The sequence below is a fragment of the Callithrix jacchus genome, chromosome 19, assembly GCF_049354715.1.
Source record: "Callithrix jacchus isolate 240 chromosome 19, calJac240_pri, whole genome shotgun sequence".
Classification (NCBI taxonomy): Eukaryota; Metazoa; Chordata; class Mammalia; order Primates; family Cebidae; genus Callithrix; species Callithrix jacchus.
The window spans coordinates 14,113,120-14,133,363 of NC_133520.1; the positions used below are offsets into that span (position 1 = coordinate 14,113,120).

Here is a 20,244-nt window from a genome sequence, read left to right on the forward strand (position 1 = left end):
CCCTTCACCCACATTTGGCGTTTCTCCCCAGGCTATCCCTCCCCACCCCCCCTCCCACTGGCCCTCCCCTTTTCCCCCCAATAGACCCCAGTGTTTAGTACTCCCCTTTCTGTGTCCATGTGTTCTCATTTTTCATCACCCGCCTATGAGTGAGAATATGCGGTGTTTCATTTTCTGTTCTTGTGTCAGTTTGCTGAGAATGATGTTCTCCAGATTCATCCATGTCCCATTCTCTTACTGATAAGAATATTACCTAACCAATGTGGATATTTAATCAATGATAAAATAGGACTGAATGGGGCCATCCACCATGCCTGTGAGTTCAGAGAAGACCCCATTTGAATGACTGAAAGGAGCCACATTTCATTTCCCAGAAGTCTCTTCTGCAATGTCACAGGTTCTATTTCACTTATTAAAAGAATGAGCCATTTGGACCAACGGACCACAAGGACATTTAAACTTGTATTACTCATCTTCAAATTCGAAACTTCACTTTAAAAGAATCACACCATCACTTACACAATCCCAACCAAATATCATCAAGGAATTGACACCTTCTAGAAAGTAATCATTAAACTTTACCTGCTACTAACCATTAGAGAAAATTGTCAAAAATTAAAGTGACTGCATGAAACCATAAGGAATGAACTCACAAAGGTAGCAGAGGGAAAGAAAATTAATATAATTTCAAATGCTGCCAAAAAAAAACATTTTTCTAGATTAACATTCACCCCCAAAAAGGAAGCAATAGGCAATAACAGAAGAGTCATTTAATTTTTTCTTTTAAGGAAAAAAAGGAAGGTAAGGATGGGGAGAGAAGAGAAGTTACCAGAAAGAAAGGGGACAGGAAGGGGAAGGAAGAAAGATGCAGACATCTATAAGTCCTAACCTGAGAGCAAAACTGTGGCTACCAATTTAAGAATTTTTACTTCTCTACTACCAGACTCGTCCAGAATTTTCTTACGTGCCTTTCCCAAGCATTATTTTTTATCATAATTATACTTTTAGTCCATACATGAATATGTCATTGGTTATATTTTACCATTACCCACTGGCTAAGAAAACTATTCTTAGTAACTGCAGATACAGATGTTTACAAATGGATTTTAGGTGAAAACTCGCTCCTTCTCAGTTGATCCAGTAATTATTCTTCTTGCTGTTCATGTGGAAGCAGCACTGAAAGACAGATCTCCCACTCAGATGCTGGGCTCTCTCTCTCTAAGGATCCAGGTTCCACCCTCAAAAGAACACAAAGCACAGCGCTATTGTTGAAGAAATGATAAAGATCAGAAGGGCTGACAGAAGGAAAGAGCTTGTTCTAGAACTACTCTGATAGGCTCCACTTAATGCAGTTTTGAACACTGTGAAATCAGAGGTACCTCAAAAACATCATAAATCTGAGAGGGAAGCTTTCTGCTCAAAGGAACTCGATATTTTAGTTTAGATTCATGTTCCATCTCCTTAAAAATGTGTTGTACCAGTTTGTGTCTGTGTTGCCTATCAAAATATGTGAATTCAAAATGGTCCATGTCGTGAAGATTCTTAGAGCTGCTTTACCAAAAAGCAGCTGCTGTGCGAGGTTCCCCATGACCCACCCTACTCTGCCCCACCGGCGTGAGGGGACTCATGAGTCAGAAGCCCCCTGTATCAAGTCCTCTGTGTCAGGACTTTAAATTAAGCCTTTGACGACTATATTTAAAAACAAGACTTAGAAAATTCTTTGCTGCCAGGCTGAACTGTAAATCTTTATTCAGGAATATGTATTAAGATTGTAGAGGCCGGGCGCGGTGGCTCAAGCCTGTATTCCCAGAACTTTGGGAGGCCGAGGCGGGTGGATCACGAGGTCAACAGATCAAGACCATCCTGGTCAACATGGTGAAACCCCGTCTCTACTAAAAATACAATAATTAGCTGGGCATGGTGGCGTGTGCCTGTAATCCCAGCTACTCAGGAGGCTGAGGCAGGAGAATTGCCTGAACCCAGGAGGCGGAGGTTGCGGTGAGCCAAGATCGCACCATTGCACTCCAGTCTGGGTAACAATAGCAAAACTCCATCTCAAAAAATAAAAAAAGATTGTAGAATGGGTGTAAGATAATTGTCAGGGAGTGAAAGTGGGTTTGATTAAATGGATCTTTTATGGCCCTATGAACTATCCTTTACTTGAAAACTTTTGAAAAGAGAAAAGATCATTTTGCTGCATTTCCCCATTTCTTGTTTTTGAAAGACCAACAAATCTCAGGCCCTATAAATGGCTTGTGTTGAACTTTCATATTTGAATTAAAAATTGTTGAATATAAAAAAAATTCTTTGCTGTCTATTCAAAGAAATCATAAATATTTGAGGTTATGAATATCCCAGTCACCCAGATTTGATCATTATGTACTGTATGCTTGGATCAAAATATCACATGTACCCAATAAATATGTACAGCTATTGTATATTCAGAAAAATTTTAATGTAAAAATTTTTAATAGGAAAAAATAATGTTACTAAATCATCCCCTAACAATGGTGATTGAAAAATGGAGACACCAAAATGGCAGGTGTACACGATCCCATACGTGCAAAATCATGTGTGGAAAGATGTGGATGTGTGTATGTTCACACACACACACACACACACACACACACACCTCGTATATCCATGTATGTTTATAGGTCTAAAGACAGATATCAGCCAACTCTAGGTAAAGGAAATTTCTGATATCTACTTTCTTCTTTCTACTTTCTTTTATTATTTGAATTTTGTGCAACAAGAAACCATTATTACTTTGTGAATGCTAGCAAGCAAGAAATGATAACAGTCCCATGATCCCACAGGGAGCACATTAATTTAATGTATCTTTGCAACTATTTCTCTTTGCCCCTCCTCTTGCCTTTCCTGATTTACCTCACCTGGTCATGCCCCGCCCCCCACCCCACATGAGGAATGCCCACTCACACAAGTTTTAGCAAAATATTTTATTTGCCCTTTTGCGTCCTTATAATCGTGCTCAGTTTACCATTAGCAAATGTTCTGCCTTTGCGTTTACAGACCTGCTGTGTCTTCAGCTGCTCATCTTTGCTAGTACAGCACAGAGCACACAGACGTCTTAAGTGGTGTTACTGGGTTTACAATCCAGCAGCAATTTAAAATTAAGGAAGCATGTCCTAGAGGCACAGATCATAAATCTGATTTGGTTTGTAGAGCTGGGTAAAACAGGAGCCCAGGGTGAAAAAATGCAACCCAATAAAGTAGCTTCTAAAGAGGCCATTTGGTACTGTGGAAAGAAACGTTAGAGTCACCTGCATAGAAGCTCTGCCCTCCTAATGTTTGCTGTGCCACTTTCAGCCTCTCCAGCTGAAACAGCCAGTGTGGTCTTTGGTTAAACAATATGTGCCTCAACGTACTCATCTGTAAAAGGGTGATAATGAAGAAAAGCCTTTTGGTTTCCTAACGAAGCAAGGTGGAAGATTTATCTAAGTACCACTAAGATGATGGTGGTTGAACTAAATATTTATTGGGTATCTGATATTGCTAGACACGTGCTGCACACATTCCTGTATAACTGTCTCAGAGAAGAGCACTGGAGATGGAGTCATGAGGAAGAATCTTGCTAAGGTACCATTTGTTTCTTTTTGAACTGCAAGGTACTTAATCGGTCTGTGCCTCAGTTTCTCCATTTTACAAATATGCATTACTACATATGTGCCTAACAGATGTGAGAATTAAGTAATATAATTTAAAGTGTAAAATGATATGCAAATATAAGATAAAATAAACATGGAATATACAACTCTCAGAATTTCAGAGCTATTATTCTAATTACTATTAACAGATCTGCATTGGGCAAACCTTACTCTAATACTGGTTTGAGCACTACATTTAAGTCTTGATTTTAGCTTAGACTAAATAAATTTTCAGCCAAAAAATATTTTAAAATACACAATTTACATGCAGAATAATTTCTCTCATTCTCAGATAACCATCCCATCTATCAAATAACATTCTAGCCATTATTTTTAAATAATACATCTTAATCACATCAGTTTGAGTGATATTTTATTGATATATACCACTCTGACAGACTACTTCTATGTTTACAATAAAAAGCTAGTTATTAATAAATGGTGCATGAAAATGTCTCAATTGCTACTTGATATAGTTATACAAGAAAAAGTACTTTGCAAGCCAGCATGAACATATGGGCAGACAGTGAGAGCAAGAATAATTTATTCCTCTAAGAAAGTGACACGTACGGGAGTCCTAGGAAAATTGGAAATGGACACGGTTTTCTTTAAGACTTCTATGTCCCCATTCGGTAGCCCAATTCCCTCTTGGAACTCTTACCTTTGGAGCACTGACATTTAAGTAGCATTCAGTTAATCTGGTAAAATAATTCAAGCTACTAGGTTAATATACATCCAAGAAGGTTACACATGACATTGCTTTAAAGTGCTTTTTCCAGAGATTAACCCAAAAGATGTAAAGTATTTGTGGGATGTTTAGACATTTTGCAGGTTATTTTTATGTCCCTATAATCTATAATTAGATACAAAAAGTTTTACAAGAAGTGTAAAACCACTGGTAAGAAAAGAAAGCCTTTTTGGATACTTTCTGGACAGCTTATTACCTGTCCATAAAAAATGATTTTAAAAAATTATACTCTTTCTAAGACTGAGGTCAAATATCTAACATACCTGAGTGCTTATACAAATCAGAATGAGAGCCACCAAATAATTGTATTAGGTTGGTGCAAAAGTACTTGCAGTTTTTGCCACTGAAAGTAATGAAAAAAACCACAATTACATTTGCACCAACCTTATACATAATCATGTAGTACACTCTCTACCACATACAATCAGCTTTAAGCCCACTCTTTGCATGCCAAACAATCCCCTTCATTCTTAGGAAAATTATGATCTAAAACATAAATGGATGTGCCTACTCACACACACACCTTCAATGGCTCACATGCTTAGAGATGCACTTTTTTGAGACAGGGTCTTGCTCTTTAACCCAGCGCTGGACTGCAGTGGTGTGATCACAGCTCACTATAGCCTTAACCTCCCAGCTCAAGCGATTCACCCACCTCAGCCTCCCAGGAGCTGGGACTATGGGTATGGCACGTGCCACTATGCCTGGTTAAGATTTGTATTTTTCCTAGTCACAGGGCTTTGCCATGTTGCCAAGGCTGGTCTTGAACTTGGGGGCTCAAACAATCCACCTGCCTCAACCTCCCAAAGTGCTGGAATTACAGGCATGAGTTACCACACCTCACCGAGATTTACTTCTTAAATGTTTCTTTTAAACCGCGCTTAAAGGAAAATAATAAAAGCTTCAGATGTCTAGGGGCACAGAGTGACACAGTTCCCTAAAATGAGAGTGATATCCTTGAAATCTTAGTTTGCAAATCAATTATTCACATGCATTTTGGATTCTAGTCCTTACAGATTCTACATGTTGAAGTGCTCCTGGAATCACACTAGAATCTCTGTTCATTTCAACCTACGCTCATTCCTCAGATGATTTTATCCAGCATCTTGATTTGAAATAGCTTCTATATAATGATGACTTCCAAATGTGTATCTTCAGCCTGGCCTCTCCCCAAACTCCAAACTCACATTTGCAGCTTCCTAGTCAATGTCTCCACTTGGATGTCCTAATAATCAACTCAAATTTCACATGGCTGTGCTGACCTGAAATCAGTCTGAGAAATCAGACATCAGACTGAGCTGTTTTGCTTAAATACCTACACAGCACTGTCCCTTGGTAAAAGCATGAGACAGGATAACCAAGAGTGGTCACTTTATAACTGTGGTCGGAGGCGTTTCAGGTAGGTTAGCACCAGTTTTTCAGCATTGCTTATTAACAATAATGCAATGGATGATTTGCACCTGGTCTTGGTGAGACTCTGGAGAGCTATGTCACTGGGGCTGGTTACGTAGGAAGCATATGCCTATGTGACCAGCAAGATGTAAGAAACCCTGGCTAGCAACCCATTGTAGGCTATTTCGTTCCAAAATGTTCCATGCATGCATCAGTGGTTCTTGATTCAAGAGAAGAATGTCGTAGTATGGCCTTGCAGGGGAAGTATCGCTGAAGCTGTGGCATCTGCAGACCTCTTACTGTCAAGCAGCCTTTGCCTCTGATGCATGGCTTTTCTTGGTTCCTACCTGTCTATCATTTTCCTGCAATAAACTGTGATCTGTAAGCCCTGTTATTTGGCATCCCATAAATCTTTCTCAATAACTGAAACCTGTCTAACTGACACAATTAGTGCAATGTCCAAAGCTAAGCTCCTGACATTAGGCCCCAAACCAGCTCTTCTTCACTCTTCCCCATCTCAGGAAAGTGGAAGCCCCAACTCTTTTCATTCCCTGGGACAAAAATCTTGGGGCTGTCTTTGACTCCTCTCCCTTGCACTGCACCTCTGGTCACCCCATTGGCTCTCTTTTCAAAATACATCCAGAATCTGATCACATCTCACAACCCCATGGCTATCCCCTTAGTTCATGCCCCCCTGATTTCTTACCAGGATTATTACAACAGCCTCCTGCCTGCCTCCCCTGTTTCTACCCACAGCCTTGTGCAGCCTATTCTCAATACCACAGCCAAAGAAATCTGGCTGAAATGTAAGCCAGAGCTGGATACTTATCTGCACCAAACAGCCAAACTGCTTATGATGATCACATATGGGGCCCTACATGACCTGGCCCCCATTACCTGTCTCACATCACCTTCTACCTCTCCATCCAAGCATCCTTGCAGTTCTCCTACATGCCAGGAACTCTCCCCTGTGTGAGAGCCTCTGTCTGTGCTGAGCATTCTGCATAAGTGTTATTCCCCAAACAGCTATTACGCTATTTCCCTCACTCTTTACTTATAAGTCACCTTATTAGTGAAGCCTCCCTAGTGACCATATCTGAAATTAATCACCAACACTATCCAACATTTTCTAGCCCTCTTCGCTGCTTTATTTTTTCTCCTGAAACTTATTCCATCAAACATAATACCTTCCCCAGAAAATGTAAGCTCACTCATGGTACAAATTTTCACCTGATTTTATTCTCCACTGTCTTTCAGCACTTAAAACAGTGTACACAGTAGGCATTCAACAAATATTTTTGAATGGATGAATGAGTGTAGAATTAATATAAAACAATGTTTTGTTTTGTTTTTAAAGGCCACGATCATTGGTATTCTAGAGAAGGCATGTTTATTTATTTATCCTGCAGCTGCAAGTATCCTCTGCTACACAGCCAAGTGCCCACACACTGACAGCAGGTGGAGGAGGAGGCCTAGGATAAAGCCCACCTCCCTGGTATGGAACAACAATCCATGGTATCCTTTGTTAGACCTGCTCATGCCCCTGCCCCTCACACCCAGATATTCAGTTACTGGAGCATACCATGCCCATTCTGCTTAGAATGTCCACTAGTCCCCTCGTCTTCTCCTAGAACACTCTAAGGCACCCTAAAATCCAGTTTCCTTTCACATCTTCTGTATCTTCCTAACTCTCATTAAATGCTTAATTTCTTCCTCAGTGCTCCAACATGTAGGGATTCCAGCTCCAGTCTGTAAGTACTTCTATGCTAATGCTATTATATCTATGTTAATATCTGTAGCCTTTGATTGACATGTAGGAGGGACTGCCTTGAGAGAAGCCATATTTTTTTCCATCATCTTAACTGGCTCAACACCCACCATTGAGGTAAACACATTCAAGGTCCTCAATAAATGCCACTGGGTGAACCAAAATGAGAAGACTAGCGTAAAGAGAAGATAATCCCTTCAGCAGGAAGACTCCGAAGATCTAGACCTGAGGCCACAGATGACCTTGTCCAAACATGTCAGTTTCGTCACCCCAAAACAGATAGAATATCTTCCCAACCTAGCTCAAGGAGCAGTGGGGCTCAAATTAGAAAACAAAAAAGTCAAATCTCGTAAGATATTTTTATTATCAATATGTAGATAGTAGATTTCACTTTCTCTTAACCCTATAATTGATTCCCTATCTTCTAACTCTATACTTAGAAATAAATGAAGACCAGGTATGTCTAATGTGACCATCCTCTATTGGTTTACCATATTTAAATGGGAAAATACTGATACAATCCTGTTGTCCAGAAAGAATATTAAGATCCAGATTATATACTTTCCATTTTAGAAAAAAATATATGCTATATGTACATAGGACCATAACATTCAGTATTCCTTAACATATGGAATAACAGGAAACGTTACATCAAATGTTCATTATTTTTCAAGGCAGTCCATACCAGAACTAAGTGCTAGAGTTTATCCACAGATTTGAATGACAGTTCTGCCATCACACGCTCTTGGAAACTGAAGCAGCCCTTGCTTCAGTTTCCATATAAGGTAAAAGCAGATAATAAAGCACCTACCTCTTAGGGTTGTTTAAGAGAGTTATACGAGATAATACATGTAAAGAGTTAGAATGTTGCCTTGCACATAGTAAGTGCTTAATAAATTTTGGCTGCTGTTAATGGCATCCACGGCTCTTAAAACTTAAACCATTTCCCATATGTGTTTCTGTATTGACATCACATTAGTTTAAATGTAATGGAGGTGAAAATCATATTGCTCAAATCACATCAGGCTGACAAAGGTATCTGTTTTGGTATCTTTGCCCCTTCTCAATCTTGTCTTGAAGTTCCTGTGTCAAACACAACACTTAGCACATACACACATGCTTCTATAACAAAAGAAGCAGCTGATCTCATCTGCCTTAATGCTCCATTACTTACATCTTCCCTCACCTCCCCAACCCCACCCTGAGACACAACCACAGCATCAGATCAAGTCGGTATAGTCCAACCAGAAGAGTAACTAATAACCTAATGGCTGAGACCAGATTAGACTAACTGCACCTGATATTGGCTCAAGGTCAGACTACACACTTCCTCCTCTGTCCTCATTCTCCATAAAATGTAGCAGAATTTCTTCACCAACACTATAATTGAGATGCTAACCACTCCACCTATTTCCCCACTCAGCACTGACAGAAGGCAAGCTCCAATGGAGCAGACACTCTAGGAAAAATGCCTGACCAAAGGATTCTGAAGACCTGAACTCTCATCTGAATGATGCTATCTAATCCTCAATGTTGTGGTATTGCTCCCCAATGGACCCACTTACAAGGTTTTAAGGAATGATTAAATGGGAAAATAAATTTGAGAAAAGATTGGGAAATTTATAAGAATCATATGAAGGAAGTGTAATTCTAATGTATGATTACTGGCGTATTTACCTTCCTCCCTATTTACACACTGACCTTGATACTTGAAGCCATGGCATTATAAAGATTTCTTTTATCAAAATAAATTATGTTTCAAGAGTAAAAATAATTCATCAAAACCATTGGGTTATAAAGGCGAACAATATAAGAATAAATAACAGGTAATTTCTGCATTGAAAAATGTTGAATCAGCATAAAAAAGATTTTTATAAAGCAAAAAAACTCAACCAACAGAGAAAATTAATAAAGTTAAAATGGATTGCCCAAGCAGAGCATAAAGAAAAAGATTAGGTCATATTTTGAGCTCTGTTTGTTTCCATTTCAAAGACAATGTAGCAAAAAGTGATCAGTACTCACCACCAGATTGCTCCTACCTGCCATGACCTTCAAGTTATCTTTAGAGTTCTGTATAAACCTGAGTGATACTGGATAGTGAGATCCTTTTCAAATTCACATTAGATTTCTTCCAATGTTGTCCTGAAATGCTGGTCATGGTTTGTCTGTTTTTTTTGTTTGTTTGTTTTTCCTGTCCTGTCCAACCAAGCATCTCACTCCAGGTGATAAGAAAGCAACTACGGCCGGGTGCGGTGGCTCACGCCTGTAATCCCAGCACTTTGGGAGACCGAGGCGGGTAGATCACAAGGTCAGAAGATCAAGACCACCCTGGTAAACATGGTGAAACCCCATCTCTACTAAAAATACAAAAAATTAGCTGGGCACGGTGGCGTGTGCCTGTAATCCCAGCTACTCAGGAGGCTGAGGCAGGAGAATTGCCTGAACCCAGGAGGCGGAGGCTGCAGTGAGCTGAGATCACGCCATTGCACTCCGGCCTGGGTAACAAGAGCGAAACTCCGTCTCAAAAAAAAAAAGAAAAAAGAAAGCAACTACATGAATCAGAGGCTACAATCCAATGAAGAAACAAGAGAGGAAAACAATAACCACAGAAAACAAACCTAACACTTTCTGAGAACCTCAACACTTTACACGGATTATCGCTTTACCTCACAACAACCCTACTCAACAGATACTCTTTCCTCATTCCAGATAGATCATTTAAGGCTTAAAGAGGAAAACTACCTGTTTCAGATGAGACTTCTAATAAAGCACTCAACTGCAGTTTAAAACACGTCCTATCTGCTCCCAAAGTGGAAGCTTTTACAGCATGCTGCCTCCACCAAGACATCCAAGAGCTCTTCTTCAGAAACTCAAAGGAAGCGGGGATTCCTCAAAGATTTTTAGTACCTCATAGGATTATGTGGCCCAAAGAGAGAATGAAGTGAAAGTAATCTTACATGAGACCAGAGAAGGGGGCAGTTAGGGCAATAATGTTACCTGGCACTTTCACTGCCAGTACGAAAAAGGTCACCATCATCTAAAACTCATAGAGAACTCAGTATACAAGTAAACAGCCTTTTCCAAACTTAAGTCAAATTTTCAGATGCAGAAGTTTCTGAATGTGGTAGAAACTAAATAGGTGTCAGAGAACACTAGCATTGGTATTTTTCAATAAAACTTGAACAGACTTGTATGCATATGCTGTAAATTAGGAGGGCTGTGATGGGCAGAGGTAGCATTTGGGGATCCATGGCAAGAGGAGATGAGAGAAAGGGTCCTCAAACAATAAGCGAGATTAAAGCCAACAATCATTTCTCCCCTCAACCCACTATTCCAACTCATTCAAACAATGTAAAACCAAATATGAAATAAGAAAGAACATGCTCAGATGATGACTCACAGACAATTTCCATTCCAATTTGAATTAAACCAGGTAAGAAAAGTCCACTCTTTAGGAAAACAGATGCGTATACAATTAAAACATTTTCAACAACCAGTCAAGCCTCTTCTTCTGAGAAAATTCTAAAGCTTTCTTGTTAAGATCCTTATTTGAACAATAAATTGTTTTATGCAATTTATAAAAAAGAAATTTACAAAAAAATACAGTCATCTCTAAAGAGCCTAATGAAACTTATTGAGATTAACTTTTAAAACAAAATGTTTTTCTGTAAGGATATTGTTCTGCTATTATGAAGTAAATTAAAACTAAATTAGTTTTATTCAAAAACTCTGTATAGTAGTAAATTTCTCTCAGCTGGCAGTTAGAAAAGCAATAATCACTTATCTGCAGATAGTTTAAAAAGGTAGTCATCAAAGTTATACCCTGGATAGATTAAAGAAGCAAGCTATAACCTGTTGACCTGAGGGGTACCTATCTCAAGAGGGTCACATCACGAGTTCATCTTTTCTATCTCATGATGGCCACTGCCAAGATGAAAACACATTTCCTTCTTTTGTTTTCCTCACTTTTGCCACGGCAATTTTTCTCAGCAGTCAATGATCATCATGAGGGCCTCCGGCATGGTAACCCCAACTCCATGGGTGTCCACTGCCACTTCTAAGATAGGGCAAAGGGAAATAAAGCAGGAAGACAACAGGAAAGAAATACAGAAGGATAGAAGCAGAAGAGGATGTGAATGAAGGAACACTGGGAGGGAGAACTAAAAGAGGAGGAGAAGAAAAAGAGGGCAGAAGTGAGAACATAGGCAGGAAAAGTGGATGGAAGAAACTGGGGGAAAGAGCTGTATGTGAAGGTGCATGAGGTGGGATAGGGCTCCCTCCAGCACACTCATACTGCTGGACTATGAGTTGTCTCCTCATATCACCTTCTTTCCCATCTGGGGGAACAGAGTAACAACTCCTCCCATGCCATTACCTGAATGAGTTCATCCAGCTCCGTTGAATTGACACAGGAATGTTGGGATATGAATGTTTGCTTCTGAATCACAATGGTGGTCCTCTGTGAAATCTCATGAGGCTGCTCCAATGCTTTGAACACGGTGGCTCCGATGATCAGATAGAGGACAACCACCAGGAAAATCGTGGAGACCGTCTTCCATTTCATAACATTAATGGTCGTGTCACTCTCCACCCGGGAAGCAAGCACTGTGGGTTTCGTGGAAAACGAGAGCCTCGGTTTGGAGTTCTGAGCGGCAGATTTAGGATCCAGCAAGTCAGGTGCCGCCACTGACAACAACAGAGAATGAGGGTTAGGTTGGAGGAGATGAGAAGGGAATTGGTCGGGCTGCTTCTTAAAGGGGTCAGAGAAGGTTGATTGAATTCCGCTTGCTCTCCAAACCAGGAGTGCTGTCACCAGATCTCAGAACCACATATATGGGTTCAAGGAAAAGGGGCTGGATCTTTGCTCTCTGTTGCTATTGGAGTTCCAAATGGGAGGGAAAAAAAAAAAAACTGGAGTAGAACCAAGAAACTTCAAAAAAAGAAAAGAATGCCTAAAGGCTTCCTAATAAATGTCTAAATTTACATCTGTCCACTATGCCAGTCCACAAAGAGATACTGAACTCCTAAGAGTTGATGTACTTAACTAGATATTTGAATACTTGGGAAGACGCCTCATGGTTATTACTGCTTTCAAGAACTTTATACCACAAGCAAGCAATATAAAGAACATTCTCTGCTTTCATTTTAAAATTTATTACAATAAATGAATTGCGTTATAAGAGAATTTGTGATCCAAACATTGTTGCTCAAAAGAAATCATTCATCGTTTTCTGGTAAAAATGATGAATGGTGGGAAATAAACTACTCAATGGTCAAATCTTATCTTTTTGCCTGTTCTCCAAAGTGGGCTCATGATAAAATATTCCCTGTATTTTGTTTTTCAATCTCTGACGTGTTTTACAAATGAAAGTTATTGCTAATCATTGTGTCAATCCTTGACACAACCAAGAGAAGACAAGTACCTTCCTTTTCAAATGTGAACAATATCAAGAAAAACAATTAAAACCATGGCTCACACCTTAGACTTTACATGCTCTGTTCAAAACTAATTGCTCCATTAGAGTGGATTTATATGGTTCTCTTACAAATTGCCATATACTCTGAGGTGACTCTAAATCCATTTATTATTTATCACAGTTGTTCAAAAATATCATTAATTGCTTTCTTTTTCAAAAATATAAGAGATACTAGACTTCTACTTGCTAAGAGGAAAATAAACCATCTACTACAGAACATTTTATGGGAAGACAACACTGAACTAAAAGGGGTTTATACAATGCTGAAAAATAGAGACTTTTAAAAGCCACCAACTGAAACAGAATTATCAACTTAAAGTCCAAAATTTTACAGATTTCAGTAAGCTTGCTATCATGTATATAATATAAATTACAAAATAATAATCTTATCTAAAACATACTTTTAAGTAAGTATATAAGAAATCTCCATGGAATTGCACTCCAATACCCTACAGGCACCTGAAATTACTTCAGTATGAGAAGCTAATTAAAAAATGCCAGTTTTCACATGGCTACCTATCCTTCTTACCTAACACTGTGAGTTAAATGTAGGCTACCATAGTTTTAATTCATAAAATACATCTCTAATTGCCCATCAGAAAGAAGCTTTGCAAACAGAGCTATTTAAAGCACTAGACCTAAGTAGTGTTGTAAAATGATGGCAGATGACAGGACCCTCAACCAGCAAAGCTCCGAATGGATCTGACTTGGAAGAGATGAAATTAGAACTGTGATAAGGTTTCTGCACCCTGGCTCCAAGTGGAGATTCCATGTACGTATAGCTTATTACATCAATTTCCTAAGATTCAACCTACTACACAGAGCAATACACATGTTTCTCTCCTGATACATTCGCCTGTTCCAAATAAAGCACAAGCTAGTGGACACCTTTCAAATATTTATAAAGACAGCTTCACTCAAAACTAGCACTGGGCATGTGTTTAATGCTAACATTTAAAAAAACTGTTAAAATAGAATTGCTGATAATAGCTAAAATCACTGTCATCTGCAGACTCCCCACAACCTCCCAGCTGCTTAGTGAGTCTGAGTGAAAAACAAAAGTCATAATTTAAAATTTAGCCATCTTTGGAATAAAAAAAATCACATACAAGTTCCATAATATTTCTCTAAATGAAGCTTTCCAAGCCTCTCCTCTTCAGATCTGTGCTATCTGTGATTTTTTCACATCAGTGATTTCCACTCTGCAGAATCAGAAAGCACCAAGACTGTTTACCTTGATGACACCAAATCCCAATCTGAAATCCCATTAAGACATTGCCACATTGCATTATATGGTTTGAGGGGAAACAGACAGATTTTTTTTAAAAGATTGTGTATGTGTGTGTGCGTGCGCGGGCATGTGTATTAAACTAATACATTTCCTGAAGGAGTTTAATTCTCTTAAGCTGTTGCCTTATTTCTTAATTAGCAGAAATATATGTAATGTACATTTGGCAGACAGAATGAACAGAAACTGATGAAATATCAAAATAACACTGAAAAAAAAAGCAGACTGTTCTTTTTATCTAATACAGGGAACCTCTGGGTTTCCATCTCCAAGTCATTTGATATATGATCAGGGAGAGAAGCTGCCCTTTCCACACACACTCAGCACCGCCACTACCCACTCCCCTCCCCCCAGCTCATCACAGTCTTCTGTTAATCCTGGGCTCCTGTTCTCACCCGGATATGTATTCGCTCCAGATGCTACTGACCACCGAATAGCAGGGGAAACAGGCTGTTTTCAGCACCACTGCCTGTCCCACCAGGCAATGGGCAACAAGTGTGACCGGGGTCACCGTGGGTCCTGCCTGTCGGCTGCTCCCAAGGGCTGACAGTCCTTCTCCATGGGAAACTCCCCCAAGGTGTTCCAAACCCATACCTCAGGCAGATGCAAAAACCCCGGGCAGCGGCGGGAGACGGGGGAGAAGCAGCCAGGAGAGGATCTGAGCATGGGTTTGCCTCCAAACCCAGATTATAACCCAACACTTAGGACGCGAAGCGAAGATGGGAAACGGCCGTTGCTGAGAGGGGGCATTTACAGTCCTCCCAGGACAGGCTGGGGCAGGAGAGCGTGCGGCCAGAAAGGTGGGGGTACGGGGGGGTGTCTCACCTCCTGCTCTATAGCCGGGTCTCTCCCGCGAGGCGCTGGGAAGCATGAGGCATGCAGCATTCAAAATGTTTTTTGAAAAAGATGGACTTGAAGCTTTTTTTTACAAACACGCCATTGTACTCACTTCTTATTCAGAGACGGGCTGCGCGCTCCGAGCTGCACGGGCAGGCATTTTCCCCGGCTTTGTTTTACAAGGTGGGGAGAGCGGGGCTGGACGCGGGAGGGGGCGGGGGGGAGCGTGAGAAGAAACGAAATCGCGGGAAGGAGGGGACACCGGCGGGCTGGGCAGAGGGCGAGGCGGAGGCCAAGTTGGGCTCGGGCGCCGCCGCCCCCGCGCTCCTGCTGCCGGGCCCGGGTCACCCGGAGAGCGCGGGCGACCCGGGTCCCGCGCCTACCCGCCGCCACCGCCGCCGCCGCCACGCGCTCAGCCCCGGGCTCCTCACTGGCCCGGCCCCGGCACTGCGCGGAGCGGGGGCGGTGGGTGCAGCCCGAGCTGCGGTGCGCCCCGGCGTCTTTGTGCGCGAGCCTCGCTCAGCCCCTCTTCGCATGTCTTTGTGTGTCTCCCCCGGCAATGCCCTCCGTGCCCCGCGGGGGGTGTGTGGCACGGTCCGGGCACCCGCGGCTCCGCAGCCCTCCGCTGTTCTCCCTTCCCGGCTCGCTCTGGTCGCCCCTCGCCGGCTCGTTTCCCTCCTTTCGGAACTCCCTCCTCCTGCCTCCTCCCCCTCCCATCTCACCGCCAAGGCTGGCTTCCCCGCACCTCCTCCTAGCCCTACCCTTGCCTGCCTCGCCCTTGCAAGATGCTCCCTCTAAAGACCCCTTCTTCCAGCCTCCGGGGGGCACAACCCCCTTTGCTTACCTGCTGCCTCTTCTCTTCTCATCCCCTTCCACTAACCCCCATCCCCACTCCCTAAAATCCTCACTCTCACTACCTGGCACCCACATCACACTGGAATGCGTCCTGTCTCCTTCCTGGCCAGGGTGCGGGATGTGGGACCCGGTGTGGGACCAAGCTCTGGGACGCTAGTCGTCGGACCTCTCTGCACGTGGGCATCCTCCTCGCTCTCGTGGCCCTCCAGATTTTTACAGGGAAGTGTCCCCATTGGCACATTAAGACCCCTGGAGTAGGGGCGATAATGAAGACACTGGCTTCTTCCAGTCTAGACCTTGGGGAAGGGCTAAGGAGTCACCAACACGCCCCACTTCACCTCCAAGTGTGCTGGACTTGAGCAGGGCGCTATAATCAGACGACCGCCCCAGACGGAAAAGGACAGAGAACGCACCTGGAGCCAGGGCGAAGACATCTAGAGCTGCAAAGGAAATGGAAGAAAACCCGGTTCAGTTCTCTCAGAGCAAGACCTCTTTGCTGTGGGCGTAGGTTTCTAAGCGTGGCGGGTGGGAGCTGCAAGGTGGGAAAACTCTGACCCCAGCCTGAACTCAGCGCGCCCGGACCTCCTCCCCATCAGCATCCCAATGTGGCAGGTACCAGAGCCTGCCCAGACTCCAAGATCCCGGCGCTGGGACAGCCAAACTCCCGGCCACAGTGAGGCAGAACGGAACCCCTCAAAGAGGGGAAGAAAGCCAGGAGATCAGACATTGCCGTCGTCGTAATAGGCGAATTCTCTCACAACACATGGGATGTAGCGGAACTTCAATCCGTTTCTAAACTCTCTTCCTTCCCACTTTCTCAGCGGGAATCCCCTGATGACCTCCACTCTCCCACCCCAAATGCTGTTTGCGAGAGTTTTTCTTCCATAACTGCTGCTCCGCAGATTGGAGTATTTTCCCAGTTACAAGAACTTCCTACTGAAAAATATAGACGTAATTGTAGGAAAAAAAAAAAAAAAAAAAGCTTGTAAGTCGTTTGCAAAACTGTGACCGTCATTGATAAAAATGCAATTTTTTTAGATTCCAGAACACATTCGGCACTTCTTTCCCCTATTAAAAAAAAAAAAATCTTCCTAATATCCTTCCTGCTAGAATTCAAACACATTTTTCTCAACTTGCGCAAAAGTAATACAATCAGATGTCCTTTCTAAAATGTGAATCTGGTCCTCTCACAATCCTTACAAAGTCTCGAGGTCATCTATCATGTGCTTCCTGATCTGGCTACTCTTTTGCACTCTAAGTTTTCCCAGGCAGTCACCTCCCTCACTGCACACCCCCCAACACACACCAACTTTACATAACTAAGGTATTTTATCAGTAAGGTTCTCTACAGAAATGGAACATATGTACACACACAAATATACATACATACATGTGCGTGTACGTGTGTGGGGGTAACAGATTTGTTTTAAGGAATTGGCTCAGGATGATGAGGGCTGGCAGGTCCCTCTGAAATCTACAGGGCAGCTCTGGCAGGATGGAAACTCAAGCAAGATTTGATGCTTCAGTCTTAAGGCAGAATTTCTTTCTTTCCAGGAAATCTGATTTTTGGCTCACAATTGCTTGTGATGTAGGCCCACCATTATTACATAGACCAAGCTCTTTTTTAAGTCAACTGACTTTAAATGCTGAACACATTTATGAAACACCTTCACGGCAACACTTAGATTCTAGATTCATGTTTGATTAAATAACTGGCTACTGTAGCCTAGTGAAGTTGACACATACAACTAAACATCACAAGTGTTATCCTGCAAATCTCCATGCTGTCCAGAAATTTCCCTGGAATCCTGGCCAGTCAGGTGCTTTACCATTTGCTTCCCAGGTCAACCTGTCTTTCATTTATCTTTATACTTGTTACATTACGTTTTGCTTCTTTAAACTAGATTGTATGCTCAGTGAGGGCATAAAGCATATCTCTCTGTTCACCATAATATCTGCAGTAACTAGCATCTGGTGCTAAATACGTGTTGGTAAAATTGTTATTCCCAGTAAATAGCTAACATTTTCTTATATTCACCTGGTCTCCCTCCAGGTATTTGGAACCAGGGTATATTCTGCATACATAGGAAATGAGAGGAATTCACTATCTTCTGAATCATTTTTTATCCTGTCTCAAAAGCTCTTTGTTCTCCAGGTGAAATTGCCTCAAACTGCTGTGAATATTCTTTTCAGTTTTTCCATTTTGTTCTGCAGCTTGAGGATTCTTTTTTATCCCCCTCTGATTTTTCTGCAAATTTAACCACATCTTGCCTAGCACTGGTCCTCTGTCTAACCGGCTAATGCTTACTAGACTGGGAGATTAATAGTTCAAATATGCCTGTTTAATAGTTTAAATATGTTTTGCTATATGCTTACATAGTGCTTCCAGTTTTCCAGATTCATGGAACTTAGGTCGCACCATGAATCCCAAAGGCTGGATTGCCAACTTTCCCCCTTTTCCCTATCAATTCATATGAGAGATTGTCCTTCACATCTCCCTTTGTATTATTTTCACAATAGGTCCCATATTCATGTAGGGTGCTTGGGGGTTGGGGGGGAAGTGATGTACCTTACAGAGATGTTAATATAAGATAAAAAGATAAAATTCCAGACTGTAACATTAGCAGGAATCATCCCAACAAGGCAAAGGCTCGGCCTCACAAATAATTTGAAAGAATCAAGAAACCACCCAGTACTCCCATAGCCCCCTCTTTAAACACTTCTGCCCCATTTAAAAGCCTTCTTGTTCCAAATGTAGACTTACTCACGGCATTTGAAGTAAGGGGGGGGGAAGGTAGTAGACTAGTTTGTATGTCATTGCAACTGAAGGAACAAGGAAATAGCTTTGTCCTCTTTAGCTTCATTCCAACATCACTCAATGATATGGTTTGGATTCATGTCCCTGCCCAAATCTCAAGTTAAATTGTAATCTCAATGTTGGGGGATGGGTCTGGTGGGAGGTGATGGGGATCATGAAGGCAGACGTCCCCCTTGCTGTTCTCCTGATAGTGACTTCTCATGAGATCTGGTTGTTGAAAACTATGTAAGCACTTTTAATATCTGCAGTAACTAGCATCTGGTACTAAATATGTGTTTGATAAACATCTGTGTGAACTCATTCCTTCACTCTCTTCCTCCTGCTCCAGTCATGTAAGATGGGCCTGCTTTCACTTCACCGTCTGCCGTTCTTGTAAGTTTCCTGAGGTCTTCCCAACAATGTTGCCTGAACAGCCTGAAGAACTGTGAATTAATTCAACCTCTTTTCTTCATAAATTATCCAGTCTCAGACAGTGCTTTACAGCAATGCAAGAATGGACTAATTAACTTAATACATATAAATGCCATCAAAAGTGTAATAGAAAGAAAAAATGGACTATATTTCTTTTATGCTGCAGGACTACTCAACACCTCTTAACTTTAATAAATAAGAAAACCCAATATATATATATTTTTTTTTTTTTTGAGACGGAGTTTCGCTCTTGTTACCCAGGCTGGAGTGCAATGGTGCCATCTCGGCTCACCGCAACCTCCGCCTCCTGGGTTCAGGCAATTCTTCTGCCTCAGCCTCCTGAGTAGCTGGGATTACAGGCACGCGCCACCATGCCCAGCTAATTTTTTTTTTTTTTTTTTTTTTTTTTTTTGTATTTCTAGTGGAGACGGGGTTTCACCATGTTGACCAGGATGGTCTCGATCTCTTGACCTCATGATCCACCCACCTCGGCCTCCCATTAGCCCTCCAAAGTTCCACAGTGCCCTTATTCTGGAGCTTTCAAATCTATTGTTCTACTCCAACTAGCAGCATGAAATCTACAGGACTTCACTTTTATGTTTATTTTGATTTTTGACCTTGACCTATTCAAAATGCCACAGTGAAAATGAAAATTAAAATTAAAAAATGATCATGTCACTGTCTTTTCTTGTAATTCCAATCATATCTAGGATTTTGGAGTCAAAGAGATGTCTGTGGGTATTCTCACTCTGCCATTTCTGAGTCATGTGAATTTGAAGAAGTTACTTTTTCTTTCTGAACATCAGGTTTGCTAATCTATAAAATGGACATAATACAATGAACTTACAAGAGACTGCTGTAAGAATCAAAGTCAGACAGCATATATGTGTTCAGTATGTACATTCCTGATATGGTTTGGCTCTGTGTCCCCACCCCAATGTCACCTTGAATCGTAATCCCCATAATCCCACATGGCAAGGAA

The 20,244-nt window shown here is 41.7% G+C and overlaps 1 protein-coding gene across 11 annotated transcripts in view; it reads right to left on the reverse strand.

Annotated features, from left to right (window-relative positions):
* The window catches only part of KCNK2 (potassium two pore domain channel subfamily K member 2), a 222,172-nt gene that overhangs the window by 138,456 nt on the left and 63,472 nt on the right, over positions 1-20,244 (reverse strand). For 2 of the 11 annotated variants that reach the window (XM_078356590.1, XM_035280789.3), the window contains exons 1-2: positions 16,447-16,789; positions 11,952-12,262 (exon numbers count right to left, since the gene is read on the reverse strand). In XM_078356590.1, the coding sequence (XP_078212716.1) occupies positions 11,952-12,140 (189 nt within the window). In that variant the 5' untranslated portion in view covers positions 12,141-12,262; positions 16,447-16,789. Of the gene's footprint in view, positions 1-11,951; positions 12,263-14,736; positions 15,096-15,166; positions 15,229-15,290; positions 15,593-16,446; positions 16,790-20,244 lie in introns of those variants that run through there. The other 9 variants (XM_008985210.6, XM_054248070.2, XM_078356589.1 and 6 more) reach the window with 6 other exon arrangements.